This window comes from Typha latifolia, chromosome 12, assembly GCF_019914945.1.
Source record: "Typha latifolia isolate L0001 chromosome 12, TyphaL0001v2, whole genome shotgun sequence".
Classification (NCBI taxonomy): domain Eukaryota; kingdom Viridiplantae; phylum Streptophyta; class Magnoliopsida; order Poales; family Typhaceae; genus Typha; species Typha latifolia.
This window is the reverse complement of record NC_133097.1, coordinates 5,189,851-5,217,361: the sequence shown is the minus strand read 5'-3', so window position 1 is coordinate 5,217,361 and position 27,511 is coordinate 5,189,851. Positions and strand designations below refer to the sequence as shown.

Here is a 27,511-nt window from a genome sequence, read left to right as displayed (position 1 = left end):
ACTTTTGTGATGAACGGGGAGGCCGTGGAGGATGTTGGGTATGTTGCAGAGGGTTCCCCATGCTGCCTTGTGATTGCCCTGCTTGTTGAAGAAGGTCTCGGCCACGCCCGTATTTCCCACAGCATCTCCATCATCATTTGATTATTGATGGCCATCTATCTGGAAAGAGACCCCAACACGGCTTGAACGCTAGGTTCTTCCGTATTCTGATTAGATCGGGCGGTTCCACGGGTGGAAGTCCTTGCAATCATTTCTACCTCCTCTATTGGGAGAATCTCTTCTTCATCATCTCGCCGTGCAGCCATGGATCTGGTTGTCGTCATTGGAAGTGCTTGTCCGAGGAAAGGTGGCTCTGATACCAGCTTGATACGATCACACCTCTGGCTATGGAGCTCTGATACCAGCTTGATACGATCTCTCCTTTGGGGCTAAAGATCGATCTCTTCCGATTCTCAGATCTGGACTAGATCTTGCACGGAACTTTGAAATAAGATCCCAAAATATTCCGCCGTTGGATCGATGTGAAAGTTTGATATGTTGTTACCCTAGAAAATATATTTCTAACAAATCTAGTTTCAGGCGAATCGGAGTTGTGGATCTCGAGATATCGTCCGTTTAGTGGATGAACGTCAGGATGCTCTATTTTCGATTCGTGGATAGAGGCACGAGATCCTAGGTAATGATGGTTGGTGGAGGACCGGCGTTAATCGGGTGGCACCGGTGAAAAAGTGGTGGTGGATGGGTTATGATTGATGGAAAGGTTAGGACAAGTGTTGGATAGATTGGACGAAGGGGGAGAAGAGGGCCACCCCTAAGGGACTAGGGTGATTAGCCGGACGAGGGAGGTTAGAAGCGGCGTCGCCGGGGATTGAGAGAACGGGAGCGAAGAAGACGAAGGAGGCAAGGCAAAACTCAATCTCAATAATCAATGATAATTTTGGTTGCCCTACACATCCTTTTATAGGCTAACCAACAACTCACATTAACCCTAAAACATAATTTTCGCCGACCGCGTTCGAACTCACTCCACCCGCGTTCGAACGCGACTTACAGAAAACCTATTTTAATGGAAATTAAACACTAAAACATGAAATAAAAACACTCCTAAAGTGAATCCATGCTCGAGACGACGTCGGTGAAGTCCGAATCGTATCAGGGGCTTGGCCGCTGCTAGCCAGCCAGCGGCTGGCCTCTTGCTGGCAGCTCTATTCCGATGAACCCGAGAGAGAGAGAGAAAGAGAGAGAGAAAGAGAGACAGAGAGGGAGGGAGAGAGACAGAGAGGTAGAGGGAGAGAAGAGAAGGGAGGGGATGAGGGAGCACCGGTCGCTTCTCGGCGACGGCTGGTCGAAGAAGATGGTAGTAGAGAAAGAGAGAGAGATAGAGAGAAATAGAGAAAGAGAGAGGAAGAGAGAGAAGAAGGAAGATGAGGAAGGAGGAGGAGGAGGAGGCTCACTGGTGTCGGTAGCACGTCGGTGAAAGCCACGACGATGGTCCGAAGTGGCCGGCGTCAGCATACCGAGATGGGGAAGTTTAAGAGAGAGGAACGAGAGAGAGAGCATTTGAGAAGGAGAGAGAATGAGAGGGAAACAGATAGAGAGAGAGAGGCTATGGTGGAGATGACAGCGGCGGCGGGGCCTGCCCCAGCCAGCTAGCGGCAGCCGGTTTGGCTGCGGCAACAACAGCTGGGGCGCGTGGCACCCCCCCCCCCTGCCAACACACACAAGCTGCTCATGCAACTTGCATGGGCACGAGGCCGACCATAGTCGTGCCCTTTTCTTTTTAAGGTTGGGTTGTTACAAGAAGAGGTCGAACAAAAACTTGGGTGTTGTAAGAAGGGAGGAGGGAGAGGGCGCCAATGGCTAGAGACAAGTAGAGAAGGGGATAAAGGTCAAAGCCAATCAATTATCATCATAAAACTCCAATTAGAGTTTCCTCCACATATATTTAGAGGCTCACCCTAAGAACTCCTCAACTAAGTTAAACAACTCCAAACAACCCTAACAAATCCTAACAAAACCCATACTTTCGCCACGGTGCGTTTGAACGCGCCTAATCACGTTCGAATGCGGAATTTCCGTTCTCTGTCAATGCGAACGTTGTGTAGGCATTCGAACGACCCAATTCCATTTTAACGCATCATTTGTGTTCTCTGTTTTTGTGAACGTTGTGCAGGCGTTCGCACCCCCATTCGAATGCGGTCCGTACGTTCGAACGCGCCCCGACAAAAATGATTTTATTGCTACTAACAAACTCAGCTAGATAAATAGGCTCATCCCAATGAACCCAATATCACGCGTGGAGCCAATAGTGAAACGAATCGTATTAGAAAATATATTCATCTCAGAGAAAAATTAAAAATAGTGAAAGTATTGATTATATTATTACTTTGTTGTGATGTGACATAGTAAAAATGCTGATTTTGGAGAGAAAATTAATGATATCAATATCAAAATATTATTATTAAATTTATAGAAAGAATTAAATGATGGGCATTTTAGGGAGTGATTTGCACAGTAAACTAATATAATTTACACTTTTGCATTCTTATCCATTTTAGTTTTTCTATGCATATTTGCCCATTTTAACTATAAATCGATCATAATGCCTTACTTCTATCAAGTATTAAAAAACAAAATTACATAAAAAGAGAAAGAGGCACGAATGGAGAGATAAATTATATATTTCTTCTATAATTTTCCCTTACAGCAACGTAAGAAAACTTATTAAATTTTTAAAGTTTAACCTAGAATTCTTCAACATACTCCCTCCTTTTCACCTCTCTAATTAAAACTTTAGCTAAAAATTTTACCTCTGCATCGCTATGTTATAGTCATTTCTATATAAAAAGTGCTATAAGAGTGGATGAGCATAAAATATATTTTTTTATTATGAAGGTGAAAGTATCCCTCTCTTACTTATTAAAAATAATTCAATTGTTTAAAAATGAACGAAAAAAATCATGTTTCATATATACTCCAAAATTCAAATAGTTCCAAATGCAATTTAATTACAACAAATCAATACTTGGGCTATTTCCTTTAATAATACTTTGTTGTGGAAGAGTTATCAAGTGATGCATTAGTTATCTTAGCACGGTAGTTTGGAGCAAATGTGACTTGGCTTAAATTCCATCAATATATTTATCTATTATGTATATAGATTATTTTTTGAGTGAGTAATTATGGATCAGAAATATATACCCATGAACTCCATCAATATATTTATGAAACCCATAAAATGACATTGGAAGTATGTACTACAAAATTTGTATTCTTTTTATATTTCACACCACTTAATAAGTTGTAATGCATCCATACCAAATTAAATGATATTACCATTAAGTATTATAATCAAATATAATTTTACACCCATATTACATATCTTATTACAAACCAAAAAAAATATACAAATAATCACAACTCATAGGGCATAAAATTAATTTATGTATAGAAAGGAATGCTTTCACATAATTTACTAGCATAAAATAATAGTAAAGTATAAATACAAGATAATATTAAAAATTATTTCGACTACTATTGTTCTTTTCACTGGCGCAGTTGAATGGACTTAAACCAGAAGGGTTACCTTGACTTAGGTCTGCCTTATTGTAAGGTGTTGGGTTAAGCCATGCAATGAGTACAACCCTGTGTTTAGTTGCCAACATTGAGTTTGGAACCCTAAACAAACTGCCGCTGGATGATGAAAATAGACAGACAATTTTAAGCCCATTATCCATCCCGAAAAAGACAGTAGATAAATTAGATTAGAAGCATCAATTATCTGAAAATTTGGATTCATTTCTTATCTCAAATATTCGTAGATTACTAAAAATAGTTTCCAAATAACTAATATTTCAAAGCGCTATTATAAATTAATATAGGTATAATTCAAGTCTCTAAGAAAGATTTAGTTTAAATTTTCATCAACCTACATAGTTATAGTAAAATTATAAACTTACATTTAATCTTTTTGTTCCAATATTTTATTTGGAGGCTGCTTTAGTATGTTAAGATAATTTTTTTCTCACCACATTAGAAATTTTGGCAGTTGAGAAAAAAAATTAAAATATATTAATTTTTAACGTCAGAGAAGAGAGAGAAGTAGAAATTTTTTTTTATATACTTTATAAAGATTATAAGATCTATACGGTGCAATAGTAATTTTGGCATTTTGAACAAAGTTGGGTGTAACTGCAAAATAAAAGTAGAACAGGTAAGAGCAACAAAAACCTAAAATATTGTTTTACGATGCAATTTGCTCCATTTTATAATTTGAAAATTTTTCAAACTCATGCTCTTTTATATTTTCTCTCTTCTCTATTTGATTTTGAACTTGGTTAAATAGGCTGAAGTATTTGGTAAATGAACATGACTAGGGTCCCTAAGCAACTTCATAGAGTTACATTGAAGTGTTTGGTAACTAAACATGGCTAGGGTAGCTAATCAACTTCAAAGAGAAGCCCTAACTTTATAGGTTCCAAATTTAAAGGGATCTCCATGAAGTGCATCATTTTAATAACGAATTAAATGGTTTCTAAAACTTTAAATCAAAGAAAAGAAAAGAAAACGAGAGCTCCAATGGAGGCCTTCATCTTCATTTTATTCATGCCCTCAATATGTATACATTATGGGCGGGCAAAGGCCTAGCCCATGCCGCCCACTACCATATCGGGCTCGGGTCGAGCCGGGCCTAAATTGAGCTCGGGTCGGGCTGAGCCCGGCTAAAACTAGGCGGGTTTGGGCCGAGTTTGGGTAGGTCGGGCCTAATGATCATGTCTAGGTCTACTAACCATTTACTCTTTAAGCTTATGTAAAATATTAGTTTATTAATTCTTTCTTTTTACATTTAATCCTACATATTTTATAGTAAAAAAAATATTTTAAATATTATAATATTGTATAATATTTTAAGTGTTATTATATTTTATATTCAAAACTAATAAAATTTAGGGAGCATACTGCAAAATCTGTCCAAAAACCATTATTGAAGGGTATGAGCTATTTTTATCTATGTAGACTACAATTCTGACAATAATTTGAATACTAAAGTTGTAGATCGAAAAGTCATGAAACCACTCGAATTAGTTTCATAATTTTTAGCATCAATATTATCCTCGATCTATGCAGAACTGCCTATGATTCGGACCGACCTTATCATATCAGGAGGCTAGGTCAAAGATGAGAGGAGAGATTAGGGGAATGATTAGTTCTCAATTCATGTTTAATACAAGTTGTACTTCACATTATATACTAGAGGCTAAACGGTTAACTCAAACTGTAATTATTAACCAAACTGTATCAAATCCATCAACAAACTAAATTGATTAACACAAGTTGAATTTAAACTAAATCTAATGTTGAATTAAACAACTAGCTAAATAAATGACTCAAGCCATGAGCCTAATGTCCACAAGGTTGTCCGGTCTGACCCGAATCACATCATAGATCTCTAAATTATTATCATTAATTCTCACAATGACTCACTAATTTATTTTCTGTAACACTTTAACCATCTCAACTAAATATTGAATATGAACACCCTATGTTTATTAAATAGATTGTGTTGATTTGCCAATAGAATAGTGCTCAAAAACCATAAAAGAGGCTCATATTAAATGAGTGTACTTATCTAAGTTCAAATCCCAAATTTTGCAACTTTAACCCTATTATACTTAATTTAAACTCATTTGCAGACTTTGTTTATTTATTGAATTATAAAAATATATACAGCATGTATTATGACTTCAACCCTATTATAAGAAAATTTATAATTTAACTATATTTGATCTTTTTAATTTGTAATAATAAACTCTGCTGTGTGCATTCTATCATAACAAAATGTGCATAAAAAAAACCTTAGACATACTATTAATTGTCGAAAATGATGTACATAGAGACCAAACACATCACCATCTCATCCTTTTCTCCTAAAATCTTTCACATCTTCAACATCACATTCAACTCTTTCATCTTTTGTCACTCCCCATCATCCTCCTTAGCTCCTCTTGTATCCACTACTGGTGTTGTCAAGCATATGTTCCCTTATCTCACCTTCTATCCACCTTAAGCACTACCACTACTATCTCCTCTCTCATCTTTATCCACTCAATGATAAGTAGTTGCAATTACTTTTGGTAGGCTAGGTTGATGGATTGAATTAGATTATTCCACCTCAGAATAGGTCCTTGAACTAGTCTTGCATACTTGTCTAATTCATATGGGCCTGTCAACATAACAAATGAGAGAAAAGATGAGAATTTCAAATAGGAATAAGTGGGTAGTTGAGCAGCTCAAGTCAAGAATAGGAGACCACAACAAGCCATCCAAAAAGTGGAATAAGTTACTTATTCACTTGGATAAGATAGAGGCATTGGAATAAATGGTGGTCCAATTAGTTGCAAGTTTCTCATGACGTGAGGCAAAGATTGGGTTCTTCTTGTTTCACTAACGCACTCAAGAAATCTATCAACTAGATGCAGGCAAAAGTTAGTCTACTGTTTAATCACTTACTCTAAATGTGATATTCAAAGTAGTTTGAAAAATTAGATGCAAGATTAGGGGTGTAAAGGAGCCGAGATTGATTGAGCCTGAGTCTGATCAAGTTCGGAAATTATGTTCGGGCCTAACTAGCTTGATAGAATTTGAGCTAACGAGCTTTGTTCGAGATCGAGCTTTAAACGAGCCCAATTTGGGCCTATTTCAAGGTGAGTTCAATTCAAGTCTAAGCCTAAATTGAATAAGGCTTTAAGGTTTAACTTGTAAAATGATTAAAAGAATAAAAACATGTAATACTTAGAACTAATCATCATATTATAAAAATGAGGATAGACATTATAACAAGTCCAAAATTTGGCATAGAACTAATTATCAAATTATTAGAATTTGGCTTAGAGCGAGTGCAAATTTTACCCTTTTCTTTTTGTAAGAGAGAAGTGAAACCTAATGTGATCTTAGAAAAGAAATAGTAAATATGATAACCATATATATAATATAATAATATATATATATATATATATATCAATTAAGTATTTTAATCATATCTAATCTTTGGAAAACAATGTAATTTGTCTCGATCAAGGGACAAAAACTGTTGACTTTGAATTTGGTAAACGATCCATAATAAAAAATAATTAAAGTCCTAGTTTCAACAATTAAGCCATTTGAACCACGCAATCATTCATCTAATTAGTTGCTTAGATCCAATTACAACTAATTCTATGTGGAGTGCAGTTTGAGAAAAGTGAAGCTACACGTAACACTATGGTCAACTTGTTTGAGTTGAGAATGCTCATTGTAATTTTTAATATATTTTTATAAGAGAAAATGTTTATGTAAGAATTTGTATTATTTTTTTAATCATATACTTAGACAAAAGGACTAGAATCCAAACTATGCAATAATGCATAAAGCTCTGATGAAAAATCTAAGAAAAATTATTCATAAATGTGTCAAGGGGGGGGAGTGGTAAGAAGTCAATCGTGGAGCTACAGTAATGATTTGTAAGAATGTGTTGGATAATTCACTCATGCTGTAATATTGTAATAGTAAACTTAGGGTAATTATACTTTACCCTCCTATGATTTATTTTAATTTTAATTTAGCTCATTTTACTTTAATTTAAACACTTAACGCTCTCTATGATTCAGACCAAATTATAAATGTTAAGCTTTTCAATTCAAAATTGTCAACCATAATGTGTCCGGGAGGCAGAGTTGAACCTATGACCTTTATCATGAGTTGGTAAAACTTAGTCGCTGAGCTCCAATAATGATTTATAAGGATGTTTTGGATAATGCACTAATGCAGTCGTATTATAATAGTATACTTATGTAGGGTGAATTACAATTTACTCTCGTACGGTTTAGTTCAATTTTAATTTAGCTTATTTAGATAATCCGATCCTAGGGGTATATTTATGATGATGGTGGTGGGCATATGAGTGGTAAGATTTACAAGGTGTAGATAGATGGGTTGATGGTGATGATGATGGCAAGGGTGATGGTGATGGTGATGATAATGGCAAGGGTGATGATGATGGTGTACATAGATATGAGATATAGAGAAAATGATGAGGGAGAAATGGCTGACCCTGTGGGTCCAGGGATATCAAAAGATGATAGAGGGAGGAGGACAACGATCTTGGCGGTGGACGATGATTAGGTTGAATAAACGGGAGGAAGATCGAGAGAGAAGAGATAAAGGTGAGAAAATAGAGATAGCGACAAATCAATTATTTTTTTAATAATACCCTAGATTAGATTGCTCTCCACATATATAAAGGTTAACCCTAAATCAAACAAACATTGAAAATATACATATTCCGACTGAGATCGGCATTGGGCATTCAAACGCCTTATCGGGCATTTAAATGCCTAGATGAAGATTGCACTCGACTTGCAGTGTCATGAGGCTATTTGAGTGACCCTCAAGGCATTTGAATGTCCCAACCTGAGGCTAGAAATCCTCCAAAACTAATAAACAACTATACCTAAATAAGCGATTTTGTTTTAGCAAACCCAATGCCCCCCTATGAGGTGACCCGATTGAGTTTAAATCACATCACTCTATCATGTTTCCACTCACCTTATTCTCAAAGTGAGAAATCAGGGAAGCAGTCCTATTGGCTCGGGTGAAGTTATTAATGGGCGTGGCAATTTCAACATATCCATCACTGTCCAAGGTGGCTTAAGCAGCCCTACCCTCTACCATAAGGTGGCACTGATTTGGTGTTGATTCCCATCAAACCTCACATGTCAATCGTTTAGCTTTGAAATTCATCCATATCTTTGTGAAGTTAAAGGTGATCGTACTCAAACTATAGTGCTATTGGGTGCAAATCACAATATCTACTCACCAAAGAGTCAACAGATGAAAGTTTAATGTCAATAAGTGTTCTTGAATCTTCAATTTACCATGGCATTACGGCAAATGCTCTCCGCTCTCAAAGTGGCGTCATCTCAAATCATCACATCGAAGCTCGAGATCATCTTTCATGTCAATCCAATCTTTCATATCAGGCGCTCATCCAAGAAATTGTGAGTGCTTCTAGTGTTAATGAATATCTATACTATATTCTTCTTCACAGTGGTGTTAACCAGAAGAGCCTTCAGTGTGGCAGAACTAGCATAATCATATAAGAAAATCTTGGCATGGACTTCCTTGTTATCCTCCAGTGCCTCTCGAATAGTGGACTCTTCATCTACATTATCCTCCGCTAGTCCATTATCTTCATCTTCCTTTGTTTCTCCCAATAGCATTATCGAGGCCATTGATTAGGCACATTTGTGCCTTGGTGTGTATCTCTCATCATGGTAGAAGCACGACCCTATCGCCCTTCGTTCCTCCACCTAAGCTAGTGTTAGTCGATGAATAGGGGCTGTCAAGAGCCCCCTAACCTCTAGAAGAAGCCTTAGTGTGAGGCGAGCGATTCCTTACTAGCCGCATTAGTCCCCTCTCAGGGACAAGTGTGGCCGCCATTAATTGAGGTGGGTTCCTTGCCTTCATTGCTATTCATTCACTCTGCGCCATGTTTTAAAGCTCCCTTATCTTCTCGTCCATCATTTGAGCCATAGTGAAAGCCTCTAGCAAGATCTGTGGTCGACGGCTTTCACCTCCGCTTGGGTGTCCTGTCGAAAGCTGCTAATGAAGGTACTTTTCATGCCGAGTCATGCACCCAACCGTTGGCTAGGTTGCTCACCCTTTCACTCTTATTGGTACACTCGAATGAGTGCATTTTAGGTTAGCTTGGTTAGTATTGCTTAGAAGTCTTCGTATTCAATTAGACCAAACTATATACATACAACATCGACGAACTCATTCCATGAGTCGAACGACCTCTCTTTGGGTGACTTGGTACCACCGTTTGATGACTTCCTCAAATTGGAATAATGCTAAGAGTACTTTGTGATGCTTCCCTGTCCCTTGATAGGAGAAGAATTACTTAGTGTGGTAGTTCTAGTCAAGATGATCTTCGCTGCCAAACGTGTGAAATTCAAGCCACATCATTCGGCATTGAAATCCCATATCTCGGCGGCCTTCTTTCCTTGGGTTTACTCGGGCATGGCGTCGGACAACCATGGCCCTTAGATAGGGTCATCGAGGTGCCGGGGTCCTCGTATTTTTCCTAGTCTTCAAAGTCTTCGATCGACAACTTGGATGGAGGTCGATGATGATTGGCAGCCGTATGGGGTCACCTTGACATTGGGGTAGGCAACAAGGGCTCCCTTGATGGTCGCATACATCTCAAAAATTCTCCATCACGTGTCGAAAGAGGCACGTTTGGTTGTAAACAGGGGGCTTCGCTATCATGAGGTGCCATTGCTTTTGCTGCTATTAATGTGCTTAATTTGTGTGGGTGTGACACTATGAATCTAGTGGTAGGCATTTAGTATGAGGAACGACGACTCTAATACTAATTGATATGGTCTGATGATGGTGGTGGCCAGTTGGGTGGTAAGATCTATAATGTATATAGATGAAGAGGCTACTAGATATGATGATGGCGAGCGTGGTGGTGATAGCATGGATAGATATGAGATTTAGAGGAGAAGAAAGGAGGGAGAAATGGTCAGCCCTATTGATCTAGGGGAATCGATACATGTTATAAGAAGGAGGACGACGAGATGTAAATTTTTTTGAAGAGGATATCTCATTTTAACATAAGCTACTACGACAATTTTCAAAATAATTATCCCAAAGTAACTAAAAATTATGCACATACAAAAAAAAACATTAATTTTAAAGGTTATATCCGTAAATAAATTTTTTAGAAAGGTCTATTAATAATATAAAAAAAAGAGAAGCTTTTGAGGGTTAAATTTTGTGGTTCAATTAACTGGACCTGTTCCGCTTTCTGTCCCACTTGATAGATTGGATGCTCGACTATGTACATATTTTGTTCGTTTCATATTGCGGTCAAATTTAGGGGTCCAAATAACTGACCAAAGACAACATAAAGAGGGTTTCGACGAGTCCCGCTCCCTTTTTTGTCTCTCTCATCCAAAGATCGCTGTCCAACGTGGGTGCGGAATTTTCTCACCCAATCCCTCCAATTGTTCAAAATTAACAAATCGAGGAAAAGAAATGGAAGCATATTTAAAAACTAAAGAAGTCATATTTACAAAAAAGTACATCGGAGGTTGTAAATCACAAAAGAATAGAACTGAATCGTAGAAACCTCTTAAACTGGGGTGCTATTTGACAAATTCTTGAAATCCACCACACGACCATCGAGTATTCAGGTCTCCACAATCGAGAAAGGACATTGCCTACCATAATAAACAACAAGAGAAGCCATAAAAGAAATGAGTACAAAAGAAATGAATGCAGTCTTCTTTTGCCTTTGCGTCCACACCAACCTTCCTCTATCCTTCCTCACTCTCCATTAAATTACTCTCCAAAAATAACAATTATTATTAGAGGGAAATTGACAGTAGTTTATAGGGTAGGCCTCAATTTATTTTTATCCCCCATGTAAGTATTATATTTCATTAAAGTATAGATTATTAAGAATTAGATAATTTTTTGAGGGGTAAAATATAATTTTCCGTTATTGTTATTACCAAACAAAAGCCCGTTAAAAAAATTTAATAAATTATATACCTTCCCTCCTCCATTCCATTACTTGTTCACTCCTCTCTCTCTTTCTCTCTCTCTTCTCAAGATCTCTTCTTTCCATAAATATTACCACCACCAGTCCAATAACTACCACCAATAGAGAAGGAGAAGGGGAAAGGACCCATCTTTTCCTCTCTTCGCCTCATGGGGCGGCGTTTGAAGCCATTGGAGCATGTGGGTGTGCCATGTTTCTTGGTCTCGGCCATGGTGGTCTTCTTGCTCTTCCTCTTCTTGGTCAACTTGGACTATGGGTTCCTATGGACTGGGGGAGAGAGGTGGGGGTTGGGAGTGGAGGTTGGCGGAGGAGGAAGGGAGAGTGGAAACAAAGAAGGTGGCGGTGGTGGCGGTGGTTTGGGGTGTGATTGGTTCGATGGGGAGTGGGTTTGGGATGGGAGGTATCCGTTGTATGAATCAAAGGAGTGTCCTTTCTTGGACGAGGGGTTTCGCTGCTCGGAGAATGGAAGGCCGGATCGATTCTATACCAAGTGGAGGTGGCAACCATCTCACTGCAACCTTCCAAGGTTTGCTTGCCATTATTATTGTCCCTTTCCTTTGATATCCTTTTCGAAATCCTTTTCGTTTCGGTTCTTGCTTTCTACTTTGAAGGAACTTTATCAAATTTTTGTCCAAAGGTGATCTTTTTAGTGGTTTTGAGAATAATTTCGGAATGTGTTTCTTTTGAAACTCGAATTCTTGAGTACAAGAAGAATAAGGGGGAACAAAGAAGATTGTTTATACTAACATTACTACATGTTCTTTTTTCTCTTGGATTTTTACGGTTTGGTTGTGATATTTTGGAATTGGGTCTTCTTTTGGAACTAGAATCCTTGAGTAAATGTTCTTCACTTATGGACGAGGTTGATTTAAAAGTTTTTTTTTGGGTTGTTTTCTTGGATAATTCCGAACTCCATCTTAAGGATTTTCGTCATCAACTCGCCATGAAGGTTTCATCACTACTATAAATGCAACTTTTAAATAATGTTAATTTCTCCGGCTTCTTTCATGGGATTTATTTGGCTTCTTTTGTTTGAATTCGAATCTGGTTGGTTTAATTACTTTTCTCAGGCTGGCCAAGAAGTCCGTGTCGGCGTTTTTAAATGCTTCCTTTTGATCTGAAAAATATAACAGTTGACAAGTACAAGGGAGGACATATTTATATCCAAGAATCCACCCCTTTTATCGGGTTCCTCGTGTCATCCTTTATTGGAACTCGAGATCTTTAAACGCTTTTTTTTTATAATCCTTTGAATCCAGAAAAAGGGCCAAGTTTTGCCAATTTTTTCAGAATTATTTGATTGGCTGGATTACTCTCTTGTTTCCAATGTCTTTCCTCGTGAACTATCGGATGTGTGTTAATGACTTTTCCTTTAGATCATTAAAGGTTGGCTTCTCCTTTATTTTGCATCCAGACCTTCATCAACTTTTAAATTTTTATACACATAAATGATCACAGTACTTCATAGATATCACCTATCGAATCTTTGATGTTTCTGAGAGAAGGATTTTTTTGGCTTAGATTTGATGCTAGAAAGATGCTGGAACTGCTGCGAAATAGAAGACTTGTATTTGTAGGAGACTCAATTGGAAGAAACCAATGGGAATCCCTCCTTTGCATGCTATCTGCTGCCGTTCCTGACAAGAATTCTATATATGAAGTCAATGGCAGCCCCATCACAAAGCATATGGGATTCTTGGTGTTCAAATTTAAGGACTATAACTGCACTGTTGAGTACTACAGAGCCCCTTTTCTAGTGGTTCAGGGTCGTGCACCTGCCGGAGTGCATGAGAAGGTGAAGACCACACTCAGGTTGGATACGATGGATTGGACTTCGATCCGATGGAAGGATGCTGATGTGCTCATCTTTAACACTGGGCACTGGTGGAACTATGAGAAAACAATCAGAGGGTAACTATATTGCTTCCTTTCTTTTATTCATCGAATTTGATTAGTTCATAGGTAGCTTACAGGAAATGGTAGGTTTAGAAAAGTAGGTTGCTGTTTTATAGGACATCTCTAATTCTCTATTGCCTGCTGCCTAATTTATCGGTTGGTTTGGTATGTTGCACTTGGTCATGCTTTTTGCATTTACATTATAAGATATTCAGATGAAAAGGACAGCTTCCTTCATTTTTTGAAACTACTGGCTATTTTCAAAACCATTAACATATGCTACAATATTGCTTTCATCAATTTGTTTAATTTGATTGTCTTGACTTTTCCCTTGTTTTCCATTGAATGACATATATAATAACAGGTATTGATCAACTATGATGCATTAAAGTTTTTACTTGTGGAAAGAGGAGGGCATATTTGCAGGCCTAATTGTACTTATATGTTTCACTATTTGATTTTGTCAGCTATCTTGTTTGATGAGGTCTTGTTTTACTATTTGATTTTGATGGTTATGTTGTCTTGGTAGTGCCTTGTCTTCTAAATAACAATTATTTCCATTGGGGCGATGACAAATCACACCACTTTCTTTAATTTACCTGCAATTGATATTATAATTTTTCTATAAAAAGGTGAAGGTTTAGAAATGCTGTCCAGCTCATGAAGCCAGACTCCACAGTAAAAGTTCGGATTTTCTTCTTCTCTCTTTTTTGTTTGTTTGTTTGTTTGTTTGTTTTAGATGCCCTATATTTCTTTCTAAGGTCACTGATGAAATGAAAGAGCATGGGATTGCTATTATTTTTGTCAAACAGGTCCATTTTAGTTTCTTTATTTCTTTTTTGCAGTTTCACAGCAAAGTGAAACATCACACTGACAACTTCTTGCTTTTAATAGTTTGAGTAAAGGAGGCTAATAAGAGAGTAATATTTGGGTTTTGGAGGATGTATTTGTAGCTGACTTATTTTAGAATTCCTCTTTCAATTAGGGGTTGTTACTTCCAAGAAGGAAATGAGGTGAAGATGGAGATGAGTGTAAACAGCGCTTATCAGAGATCCATAAGGACACTGTTTGAGTGGATTGAGAAGGAAGTTAATAGAAATAAGACCCACGTCATTTTCCGCTCATATGCTCCTGTCCATTTCAGGTTTGTACCTTTAATTAAGATTTTTCCTCTTTCTTATTTGACTTTTTATTTTACATATTTCTTAAACTTGTTCATAACATGATTGAATTGTTCAATGCCTGCATTAATGGCCTCATTTGTCTGATTCTGAAATAATATTCCAAAGCATATTTGTCATTCAAATGTGAGAAAGTGAAGACCAAAATTGTGATTACATGTTCATGAAATTATCCTTAGTTGTGGAGGATACTTGATAACATCTCAAACAGTTATTAATACAGGAATCAAAGTTCAATAGGCAGATAAGATGCCCTGGTTTCAAAGTTACATTTAGCCAGGAATTTGTCTAAGGTTACTTAGATGATTAATGAAATGTTATGCTTAGGTGTTTAATTGATCGGTTGCTATACATAACTGTTAGCTCAGAAATATGTAAATTGATTGCTCCTACAGAATGAAGGGAAATAAACAGCTTGTCTCTAAATGAAGTTTATGTTTTTTTTATAACTAGAAAAATCAACTTTAGCTAACTTTTCAAGTGTTCCACATAGTGGTGTCAAATAAGCTCGTTAGCTTGCAAGCCACTCAATCTCTGCTCATTTCTGGGTTGATTTGAGCTCACTCAGCTATTAAACAGCCAAGTCAAGGTTGTTTAAAAAGCTAGTCAAATTTGAGGTGGCCTGAGCTTGCTTGAGTTAAGCTTGAATTAGCTCATGTATGAATAGATTACAAATTAATATATACATTCATGCAACAACATTTGTAATGTAATTGCATAAGCACTGTAGGTAAGTGCTATTTCGGTCTGCTTTCAGAGCTATATTTGACCTTGGCTTGTTACTCCCCCAGTTCTATGTGCCAAACTTTCACACAATAGAACCCAAGATTGGACTGTAATGCTGTACATTTACCTTTGAATGTCAAGATTCATTGATGGTGACCAACAAAGGCTTTTGAAAATCCAATTGAGCAATTTGAGAATACCTAATTGTTGACATTTTCGTTTTCTTTTCACATGAATATGGTTCTTGGTACCCTGGAAAGAACTCAGTTGCCGCTAGAATCTTATATCCTTGTGTGACATGTCAGTATTTGTGAACACGGATAGCCTGTTTCTTGCCCATGAATTTTGGAAGCTTAAGATGCCAAACTAGCAATATCAACATCCTTTCTCTTCTTTCAAATTTCAAACAATTGTCCATTTTCCAGAAATTCTCTCTCCTAAGTTGTCAAATGATTTGTTCAGCTTAGCTAGAGGAGATAATATGAAAACCAAATTAGGGAGCCAAGTCTAACCAAAATGAGGAGTCAAACATCCTAACACTGCTAGGAATATTTATAGTCTATTGGATGCTCTGCATGTGAAAGACATGTTCTTAGACTAATAAGTATACCTCAAATGAACAAAGAGATCATTGATTTGTTCTCGCCTGCAATAGAGCGTCATTAGATTAGGTACCTGTTACCGTTCCAGTAGAAAATTTCTTGTTGTGTTCAATATATTTAGATCACATGCATAAGAGTGACATATGAATATGCTTTAGCTGTAATTTTCTGACTGTTTCATTGTAAAGTTTGCAATTATGTTTTGAGTTGAAATATCAAAGTGAAACCAAAGTGATTACACTCATTCGGTTTTTTCTCCTTGTGTTCTTTACTCAAACCAAAGTGACTAATGCTCCAGATATGAATGTGCTCTACAGAGGTGGTGACTGGAAGACAGGAGGTAGTTGTCACATTGAAACACTTCCAGAGTTGAATTCTCCACCCTCGTTGAAGCCATGGAATCATCTTCTAAAACCGTTTAGGAACGTATCCCTGGACAGTTCCGCAAAGACTGGTGTGCATAAGTTGGATTTTCTAAATGTCACCCAAATGACGGCTCGAAGGAAAGACGGCCATCTATCCATATTCTACCTTGGTGCATCAGGACCTGCCCCTCTCCATAAACAAGACTGCAGCCATTGGTGCTTGCCAGGGGTACCAGATGCTTGGAATGAGCTCCTCTATGCCCTCCTCATGAAGAGGGAGTCTATGATCCATCAAAATGCGAGCTTCTCGGGCTCGACTAGGGCAGAGGTTGATTGATCGAAGCTTTTGAACCACCAAACACATATTCTTGAGAAGGCATGCAAAAAGGCCATGCCTTTTTTCTTTTCTTTCTAGTTTTGTCTTTCTTTTTTCTTTTCTTTTTTCCTTTTTTTTATCCCTTTTCTTTGAAAAAAATATAGGATTGTCAATACAGGCTACAAATGGTAGTCAAATATAGATAAAATTTTCAGGTTTACTTTGTAAATATATAGAGGCTGGGCAAATCAACTTTGATTCATACAAAGACTATAATTATGTCTATATGATTGGAGAAAACTGGTTATAACAGCTGAAATTTTCAGAAAAAATTGTCATTTGTGATGTATTTGTTCTTAGATGTTGCTTGTTGTTATTTTACATTCAAACTCTCACACAAGGAAAAAAAAAAAATGAAGGTTTGCTTTACATAGATGTGATCCTGAGTGCACGACCCTTATTAACTAGTAGAAAAAATTGTATTTAATTTACCACATTTTCATCTGTTTCTGGATAACACTTTGCATTTCAATGTTCACAAATCGAGATCCTCTGTTTTACGAAATATGTGCAGGAAATATATTAGATTAATCTAATCCAATATGTCCATCCACTGCAAACTATTATTATGTAAAATATAAAAAATATCCCCTATCTTTTCTTTTTCTTTTTTTTTTATCTTAGGTTGTTAGTTTAATTTATAAAACTAACATGAGAGTATTTTTTTTATAAAGGATCATTTGTAAATATTACAAAAATAGTGCGTAAATTATAAACAAATAGGTGAAAAGGCAGAGGGCTACATGTAAATTATAATTATTAATTCCTAAAATTTCTAGAATTAATCATGCACGCTAAAATATTTGTTTTGAAAAGCTAGACCGGTAAGATTACGAGCTATCAAGTTGTTTTCCCTGCTCGAGTAGAGGACCTTGATAGAGAAGAACTTTTTTGTACAGTTTATTACATTCTTAGATTATGGGAGAGATCTACCAATCCAAAGACTCAAGTGAGAATTATCTATAGTGTAGCATATCTATAAGAATAAGGGTTTGGACATCCATTGCTATGGGAGCATTTCACGAGAAGAGCTGTTTGGTCATTGAGAGTAGATGCTGGTAATCGCTTTAATTACAAGCAACAGTGCTAATGCTTCCACAATACTCCTGGAGATGGGTGCTCAGCCAAAGCGATTCCCACACCATACCACCAACGTTTGATCATCCACCCAGCGGTTGAAATAGGGCTACTAATGTCTACTGGCTGATGATCCCATTAGTAGACATACTACTAAGCAACTCTTTTTTATTTGAAGTCATATTACTAGGAAATTATATGGCAATTACTTCTGGAAAAAGAAATATTAAGTTGCTTTTGAGTCCCCCGTAACAATATATGTCTTCACGCTTATAAGACAACACACCCATATTTCAATACAAAGTTTATGAACACTAAGTTGAATGCAATATTTTAACACTGTAGCAGTACGTTGGCCCAAACCTAAGGCCAAATATTTTTATTTATTATTATCAAAATAAAATTAAGGATATAATAATTATCTTTGATATAATACAAAGTGAAGGAAAATAGAGAAGAAATATATTTTGTTTTCTTATGAAATTACTATAAATATTATTTGATTTAATATAAGATAGGTTTATATTTTATTTTTTTATAATATAAAATATGTTGATAGGATAAATATAAGATGTACTTTTGATATATTAATATTTATATTCTAGAATATGAATATTATAATGTTTAGCTATTATTTTGAAATAATGAGTTATACTCTGAAATAAAAAGAAAATTATTTGCCTTTATTCACTTGTGTAATATGAATAGATTTTTTTAGAATAAGCCTCGTAACTTCTTATTATTCCTAGTCTTATTCAATTGGAGTTTTAAAAAATAATTATTTCATAATAATCTATAATTATTATTTTACCTCCTAGATTAGAGGGGGACTAATCGGTCAGCACACTGGAGGATTCACCAATTAACTTTTCCTTTTTCTATTTGCCATCAACTGCCCATGATTGTTATTGTTCTTGAACCACCCTAAAGTGAATGGCATGGCCTCCTCCTCCTCCTCCTCCTCCTCCCTCAAGCTGATCTACATTGCTCTCCTCCTCCTCTCCTTCCTCCTCTTCCTCCTCATCTTCCCTCCTCCTCCTCCTCTTCCTTCCCTTCTTCCCAACCCCTCCCCTAACTCTCGTCATCTCCTCCAATCCTCTCCCTCTTCCCCCTCTTCTTCCGCTTCCTCTCTTTGCTCCTCCATCCTCCACCACCCGATCTCCGATCGCTGCGCCATCTCCGCCTCCGATTGCCGTAACGGCCTCCTCAACTACTTCTCCATCCATTTCTGTCTCCTCTCCGGGAACCACCTCCTCTCCCTCCCCTTCCTCTCCCTCCTCCTCCTCCTCCACTTCGCCTTCCTGGCCGCCGCTGCCGGCGATCACTTCTCCCCCGTTGTCTCCCGCCTCGCCGCCACCCTCCGCCTCTCCCCTAGCATGGCCGCCGTCACCCTCCTCGCCCTCGGCAACGGCGCCCCCGACGTCTTCGCCTCCGCCGCTGCCCTCCGCTCCGGGCAGCCCCGCACCGGCCTCGCCGCCATACTATCTGCTGGGGCGTTCGTGTCGGCGTTCGTTGTCGGCGCCGTCGCAATCTACGCGGCGCCATTCCCCCTAAGCCCCGCGCCGTTCATCCGCGATGTGTTTTTCTACCTCGTGGCGGCGTCGGCGCTATTTTATGTGTATCTTAGTGCGGAGATCTTCCTCTGGCAGGCGGTTGGATTCGTGCTGTTCTATTTGTTCTTTGTTGGCTTTGTGTTTTATATGGATTTCGTGGTGGAAGGGAAGGTAGAGAAGGAAAGAGAGAAAGAAAAGGAGGTGGAGATGGGGATGGTGGTGGTGATGGAATCTAAGGAAGTGGCGGGAGAAGGCAATGAAACAAAATCTGGTGAAAGATTCTGCGGCTGGCTTGGTAAGGTATGCATTCCAATGATCCAAACTTGGATTTCATATCTATGAATTATAATTGATCTTTCTATCATAAAGTGAAGGATGTTATTAGCTTATTTATTATCAGAATGTCACTATAAAAGATAGGTATAGAGAAGATTACCTAGATCTAAGATGTGTTCATAGGAGGTTTGCAGTAATTTCATATAGCTTTTAAGGAAAATATTAGGTCAACTTATTTATGGTATTACTGGGTCATCTTGAGATAGTGCTATTAGGTAGAGAACCTTAAGATTGTTGAACATTGGAACGTGTAACACATGAAAGCCTGAGATACTCAATGCTTCAATGCTAAGAAATGCACTAATCTGCTTATGCGCAAGGACAATTTCTCAATAGGAGTCTGTTGATTGCTGAATTGCTCCAAGCTATGCCATGCTCAAATTTTTGATTAGGGAGTTCATGAAAGTTGATTAGTAGGTCATATGTCATTTCTTAAATATCTTCTTACTCTCGGTCCTTTTTGTTGCAAATGCACTGATCTAATATAATATATGTATGCAAGATATCAATGTCTAAGGTCTAGTCAACTTCTCATCATGCCCTCCCATGTAGTATTGAGCTGTAGTAACTTATGTTGCACGTAACTATCAGAAAGTAGAATTAGTAAATACTTGTTGATAATTTAGCTAGTTCCTTTCTTTGCATAGAGATATTTGAGTTTTAGAAGGTATGATTGCACCAGCTAAATTTAACTTGGTCAATCTGATGGAAAACTTGCTTGTCAGATTTTTAATTCATTCTCTTTCGTCTAAGTAGTTGATCTAGTACTCTCTCTATTTGGATTTGCATTTTGTGTCAAAATTGATGATCCTCGCTTGAAATGTTGAGCAAAGTCTAGATCAATTTCAATGTGAGGTTTTGGATGATGAGAGTATAAGGTTTATTTAATGGGAATCAATTAGTGCCATTGAGATCATAATGAGCATGACTGTCGTCATGAAATACTATTTAAAACTGTTGAAGATTCAATAGATTAAGGCTTGTATATTTTCTTGACTAGGACTTATGTTTAATATGTAATTTAAATGCTTTTCCTCTCAATTAAATCACTATTTATTAGGACTAGTTGCAGTTTTCTCCATGGATTGAAGTATCGGTCAATCCTGATTTGTATTGCTGAAACGGATTGGTCAATTCGGCTGATCCTTGATTTGAATCCTTCAAAAAGGAAGGTTGATACAACCAATATGGCACTTAAACTTCCATAAATATGCTATTGCTAACAAGTCTCTTGTGAACGGATCAACTCAAGCTTATCATTCTTCTTCTTTAAATCAGCTGCAGATTTTAAGAAAGATGTCACATTAAATTGTGTGTTTTTGACCAAATTAGCCCCCTTCTAAACTTTAGTTACCAAAATGGATTGCATCCTAGAGGGCTAGGGTTTGTTATTTCTTTTCTCTTTTGTCATTAAATTGCTGTGGTATTGCCTGATAGGATTCGTCGGGTCATAATCTATAAGATGGTATTAGAGCTTTTGTGGTCGGTTGACAAAAATCTATTCTTCAACGTGCTGCAAAGTTCTAGAGGATGTTGAAGACACAGATGACATCGGTCAAGGACTGTCTTGATGAGCTGGAGTTCATCAACAAGTAAGAAACAATTGGAGCATAGGGAAGCCATATAGACAATAAATAATAACATGGAGGAGATAAAGGAACAAATGCTGCATATTGTGAAGATGCTGGCCATGTTGGAGGGGAGACTGGCTACCGCTCCTGCTATGGCAGTTGAGGGTGTCTAGAATGGGTTGGGGGCGCGGAGGGCTTTAGCCTTGAGTCACCCATAATCCAAAGTTCTCGGAAGAAGATCCTCTAGGTTGGATAATGCGGAGCAATTTATTGCTTGTCAAGGAACACAATGAATAGGGTTTGGTTTCTCGTGTTCCATTTACTAGATTAGGTCCTGCTATGGTTTCAATGGTTTAAAAAATGAATTTGGTAGCAAGATTGGCCGAAGTTACTAGAGGGTTAACGACTTAACATTGATGTTTGGGCTATTGGAATATGATAAATTTTGATGAAGCCTTGAAGAGAACCTACATTAGATAAGGATAGTAAGCAAAGATTAGAATGATTTTGAGAAAGTAGCCTCGAGAGTCTACAAATAGCTAGAGTCGGCGCTGATGGTGGTTGCCTCATCGAAGAGCGATAGGAGATACAACTGAAAGTGAAACTTCTTAAGCCTCAGACGATAGCTCATGCCATGGACTTGGTAAAAATGAATGAGTATCGGTTTGCTTGGGAAGGTGGATGCAGACCCGGGCTTCTGTCTACGCCAACTGCAAGGTGATTTAGAAGCTTCCTGTAGACAACAAGACCCCGGGTCCAACGGGGGTTTAGCTATTAGGCATGATACAATCCACAGTTTCGTTGAATAATGATTTTTGACATTTGACTAAATAGATGTGAGAGCGACTAGAAAAAGGCTTGTGCTTCTAACTGTTACGAGAAGTTTGTTTACGAACGCCAATGCAAACAAGAACAATTGTTTGTTCTTGTAGCCGAATTGGACTGTGATGACACAATGGATTGGGAGATCGCTAGATCCTAAAAGATGTGGCTAAACCACTAGGAATTACTTTGCACATTTTATCTGGGTGTGTGACTTTGATTGATAGTGCACACATAACTTCATGACCAAGTCGATCATCCCGAAGCTTTAGTGTAAGAGACAGCTTACCCGTTTTTCGTATTGATAGGGAGATCTGTCGTGACTCGGAGGTCTGTTTGCTGGACTATCGTTTCTTCGTCAGTATGTATCCTTTGGGATTGTAAGACTTTGATATCTTCTTGGGGTTGTATTGTTTGCAAAGTTTAGGATAGTTGCCTTGGACTACAAAAGTTTACAATAGAGTTCGAGATGGCAGAAAAGAAGTATTGATTGCAAGATTGCAAGGGGATGTAGCGGGGTTTCAGATAGGAAAAATGGATTCGATGCAGCAGATGATGAGTCACAGAAAGGGGGAATTCTTAATGATGATGACAAAGGCAACTCCAATTGAATCGCTAACAGCAGCACAAAACTGATGGTACCCAAGTCAGGCGATTTGGACGTCGCGGACTGCAATCGGGAGTTGGAAAGGATGCCAAGGAAGGATGCTACGTGGGAAGATTATGAGGAGTAGGAGGTGTGGTTTTGATATCTAAACCCGGAGGATAACATTCATCTTCAAGGGGAAGGAATTGATAAGAACAAACGAAACTTGGATCAGGTGTTTGAAGGCCCAGTCATTTGTTTGAGTGTCCGGCTGGGTTCGCTGTTGTTTCGAATGAGTTCATAATGTTTTTGACTGAGAACAAAGTTTGTCAATGCATTTGAACGACCTTCCAATCATTGAAATGCCGGATGGCCAGATTCTTGAGAAATTTTAGTTATTTTCTGGGAGTTTGATTGTGTTAGGATTTCTTTGCTTTCCTTAGTGATTAGTCCAATTGGGAGATTATTAATAGGCTTTTACTTGAGTTGAGCAAGTAATAAAGTATTTTCTTCTCTTTCTTTTTCTCACAAGTCTAGCTAGGAGGCTAGGGGGTGTGTTTTCTCCTCTTTTGCTATTAAACTGCTGTGGTTTATCTTTAAAATAAGGTATCACTTGTATTATTTTAGCCTACTCTCAATATATCGCTACTGTACAGTATCCATGCTCTCAGAGAACAATTCATCTTCTGTACTTCATTCCACGAAATATCCTAGCCTCCATACACTAATTTCACCTGACTGCTAATAGAGCTAAACATCCTGAGCCTTGACAAATGGATTAACATTTGGAAGGATCTTAAACATCATGAAGATATCCATGCTCTCAAAAGGTCGATAATTAATCAGGTCCACTTCATTCCACAAGACTACCCTAATCTCTTACCCATTATGCCAGAGTGGTAGTAGCTAAACGCCATCCAATTGACCACTGCTTGGAAAACCTCAAAACATCATGAATTAAATGAATGCAATCTTGATCTTATTGAAACATTGTAAGAAATTACCATGATTACCTTGCAAGTGGAGCTTATTGAGTTAATGGCCTCACGTCAAAAATCTAAAGTAGTAGTTATATATATATATATATATATATATATATAACTACAGAATGTATATTTATTAAGAACATGAGATGAGTGAGTTCAATTAGTTCATCAGTTACTAATTACCTCAAGAGTAACGAATTGATATCAACATGAAGAAAGATTACATTGATTGAATATTTAAGACTACTGAGTTGCAACCTCATTGATTGATGAGAAAATAGAATGAGAAGATAACTACATGCAAGACCACTGGAAGATATTAAGATCCAATCTGATCGTCCTGAGAAAGACTTTCAAGGACTTCTATATGCAACTTTTCTGAATTCTGAAAATATGTGAGACAGAAATGGCCTTAATAAAGATATTGCTGCAGGATGCTGGTCGATAAGTTTACGTCATTACCTCTTCAAAGAATCTGTTGTACCTATGGAGCTGACCTTTTGTGGAATGGAAGTGAATCTATTTACCTTAAAGCACTGAATTTGTTTGATTATGACTGAACATAACAATGCATTCACAGATGTTTAAGTCATAAGAAGTAAGTTTGCTGGTTAGATTTGTAATAAATCAAAAGTTTTTTTGTCCACTTGTTGAACTAATTTAGATTTCCTTGTGTTTATTTTCTATATTGAATAGGATTATTGTATTTAGCACCTATTTTTATTATAAAGTCGATTTGAAAATGTTGTGTCCAATATAGCTTTTATTGGAACTCTTAGGTGTCCTTCCATGCTAGTAGAGTTTTCCTTTCATAGAGAGGTTCTAAAGTTGAACTCATATAAGTTCTATTTATCAAGATAAGGTTATGATTTTTTCTACTAATATGTCCAAAATAATGTAACTCAAATTTTTTCTATTCAGGGTTGTTTTTTCTCTTCCCCTGTTTACTTTCTTCTTTGTGCTTTCTTGTCTCGAACCATGGATAGTTTTCTCTTACTGTTCTTTTTTCTAACTCTTATGGAAAGAGCCATCATAATAGGTCTTGCTTAAGCCACCTTTGTGCTACTAGATTCCATTATATTCCTACTCCATGATTTTGATGATCAACATTTGAACAGGTCTACGTTAGACCACCAAACTATTGCAATATTTATTTTCACATTGGACACAATTATATTAACTCCTTTTGGATGATTGCATGATCTATGCAAGTAAGGTGTATCTCCATACCAATTGAATATTTAACTCCCCTCAAGAACCATCTCTTTCCTAGATTTGCCTCGTGGGAGTTCAAAACTGGGCTTGAATTCCAGTTGATAATCAATTGTAAAGGATTATCCCCTACTATGTAATCAGCCTTAACTTTGTCATATGCTCTTTATTGTTGGGAAGTCCTAATGACGGCTGTCATGTTATTGATCTCCTAATCATTTTCCTATATATCTAAGTCCATTATGTCTTTGATGATACCGGTCATAATTGCAACCATATACAGATAAAGAGGTTTATTAGTTTTCTGTTGTATTATTTCATGCCAAAGGAAGTGATTTTTCTTTGTATGCATAATCAATATATTTTTAATTACCATGCCTTTAAGATTTCCCTGTGATGTGCATTTAGTTAATGTGTATATTTATTGCCTTTGTTAATTTTATGTACTTATTTTGTTTTAAATACACTTCCCTATAGTTATGTAGCTCTAAATGTTCTAAATTTTAACCAGTTTTAGGATTCTATTTATCATGTTATTTTAAATAATCTTGTGTAAATGGCATACAACAATTCCTCAATACAGGTACTTTAGTTCATACATACATTTCTTTTCATGGTTCTAAATGGTGTACAGTCCTGACAGATCACAAAAGTTTGGGAAGTACCTGTTTCAACTATTCTGAGGCTCACCATACCATCAGCATCTCCTTCAGATTGGAACAGATTCTACATTTCGGCTAACATCAGTTTATGCCCTCTCATCCTCCTGTATTCTTTGAGCTCCTTCATTGCATTGGACAGTCAAATAGTATTCTTTCTCCCTCAGACCCGCTTTCCTCTCTGGGCAGTTGTTCTGTTTGTCAGCATCTGTCTTGCAACAACCCACTTTTGGTTTGAGGAAGAACCACCGGAAACTGAACCAATCATTATAAGCTTAATTTCTTTTATGATGAGTGTGTTTTGGATCTCGACTATGGCAGGGGAACTCATGAACTGTCTAGCAGCAATTGGGACCATCATGGAACTTCCCCCTGCTATCCTTGGTTTAACAGTTCTGGCATGGGGAAACTCAGTGGGGGACCTTGTTGCGGATGTGGCATTGGCCAAGGCCGGCCAGCCAGCCATGGCAATGGCAGGTTGCTTTGCGGGCCCTATGTTCAACATGCTTGTTGGGTTAGGAACAGCTCTTGTGATACAAACAACGAGGGTTTATCCTAGTGCTTATGTACTCCAATTCAATGTCAGCATTGTGGTTGCATTTGTATTCCTTCTGCTAAGCCTGATGGCTTCACTCCTGGTGATGACCTGGTTCAGGTTTCGGGTGCCTAGATTTTGGGGCTATTGCCTTGTTGGACTGTACCTCCTTTTCACTGCAGTGAGTTTAGCCCTTGCAGGATTTTTAGGATAGTATTCCTAATTATGTGGCATATCATACAAGATGGGTGATATTGATCTTGGCAAGGATTAACTTGAGAAATGAGTTATGTAGATGCCATACTGCAATCATCCATTTATATCGGATTCTTTAGGGTACTCGGGTACCTTACAATGAACGGACCTCTTATTTCCTTTAGTCAATGGTGGAAGCCCATTGAGATTGTTCGGCTGCTAGTGAGACATGGATGGTTCTCCAAACAAAAGACATCAACTGAGGAAGCTCACTGAAGGCATCTGATCTTCTGATAATGTGATTCAAAGTAGTATTTTATTTTTTAGTTATATTTTTGTCTTAAACATTTGTTGAGATGCATTTGGTGGAAATAGCACGTAGCAAGAAGATTAATTTCTCAGTGTTTATATATTCTATGTGACCTACATCATTTTTTCATTTTAGAGTACAAGTTTTCAGGATAGATGACATGAATGCCTCCAATTTTTCTGATAGCAAACAAAGAGATATCATTATATTTAGCAAAATATCAAGGAACTCATGCTTTGCATGTCCTTATGGGAATAGTTGATAACTAAATTTTTTTGGTTGTACCGCTAGGTTTTAAAAGCTTGGAGAGTCTATTTGCTTCGTTTCTTTTATTTCTTGCAGGATCAGGGTAGCAAGGTCCAGTTACAGTGCATAAAAAAGATATAACCAGTTCTGATGCTTGTTCTGGGAACTTATAGGTTGCTCTCTTTTTATTATTTATCTAGTCTGATAGATGCATATTCCTGGATGTGTTCTCTTATTCCGGAAAAAAGTGGGAACAGTATCTTAGAATTTCATTAATATTCTTCATTAGATTAACATATTGCATATAGCACCCTGCTTTTTAATAAAATTATGATTTATATTTTATATTTTTATTATTTACAAATTGGGCTATTATTTAGTGAATATGGATAGAAAATATCTTGCGATAGATTTGAATTAATAATATGAGAATATTCTGGTAAGTAGAAATATTTTCTAAAATGACTAAAATACTCTTATTTCTAAAATGATCAAAATGCCTTTAGTATGATTTAATTGAAAGTATATTTAGAATTTTATAAGTATATTTAACTTGGATGTTGGTTAAGTTTAACTAAAGATCTAATAACAAAGTATTTTTTGTACATTTTTATAAAATTTAGGGCTCAATTTGTAAATAGTAAAAATGTAGGGTATAAACTATAA

General features: G+C 37.2%; 2 protein-coding genes across 3 annotated transcripts; both read left to right on the top strand.

Moving 5' to 3' along the window:
• The first annotated feature begins 11,438 nt into the window (after positions 1-11,438).
• LOC140798409 (protein trichome birefringence-like 11) lies at positions 11,439-16,965 on the top strand. 2 transcript variants are annotated; one of them, XM_073152222.1, is made up of 4 exons: positions 11,439-12,137; positions 13,133-13,522; positions 14,493-14,651; positions 16,315-16,477. In XM_073152222.1, the coding sequence occupies exons 1-4, from the start codon at positions 11,761-11,763 to the stop codon at positions 16,340-16,342; spliced, it is 954 nt and encodes a 317-aa protein (XP_073008323.1). In that variant the 5' UTR covers positions 11,439-11,760; the 3' UTR covers positions 16,343-16,477. The 2 variants fall into 2 exon arrangements, with proteins under 2 accessions (XP_073008323.1, XP_073008322.1); XM_073152221.1 differs by having other exon boundaries at positions 11,595-12,137; positions 16,334-16,965.
• Positions 16,966-18,737: 1,772 nt separating this feature from the next.
• On the top strand, positions 18,738-26,690 carry LOC140798395 (cation/calcium exchanger 5). The gene is made up of 2 exons (XM_073152204.1): positions 18,738-19,687; positions 25,544-26,690. The coding sequence occupies exons 1-2, from the start codon at positions 18,773-18,775 to the stop codon at positions 26,306-26,308; spliced, it is 1,680 nt and encodes a 559-aa protein (XP_073008305.1). The 5' UTR covers positions 18,738-18,772; the 3' UTR covers positions 26,309-26,690.
• The last annotated feature ends 821 nt before the right edge of the window (positions 26,691-27,511 follow it).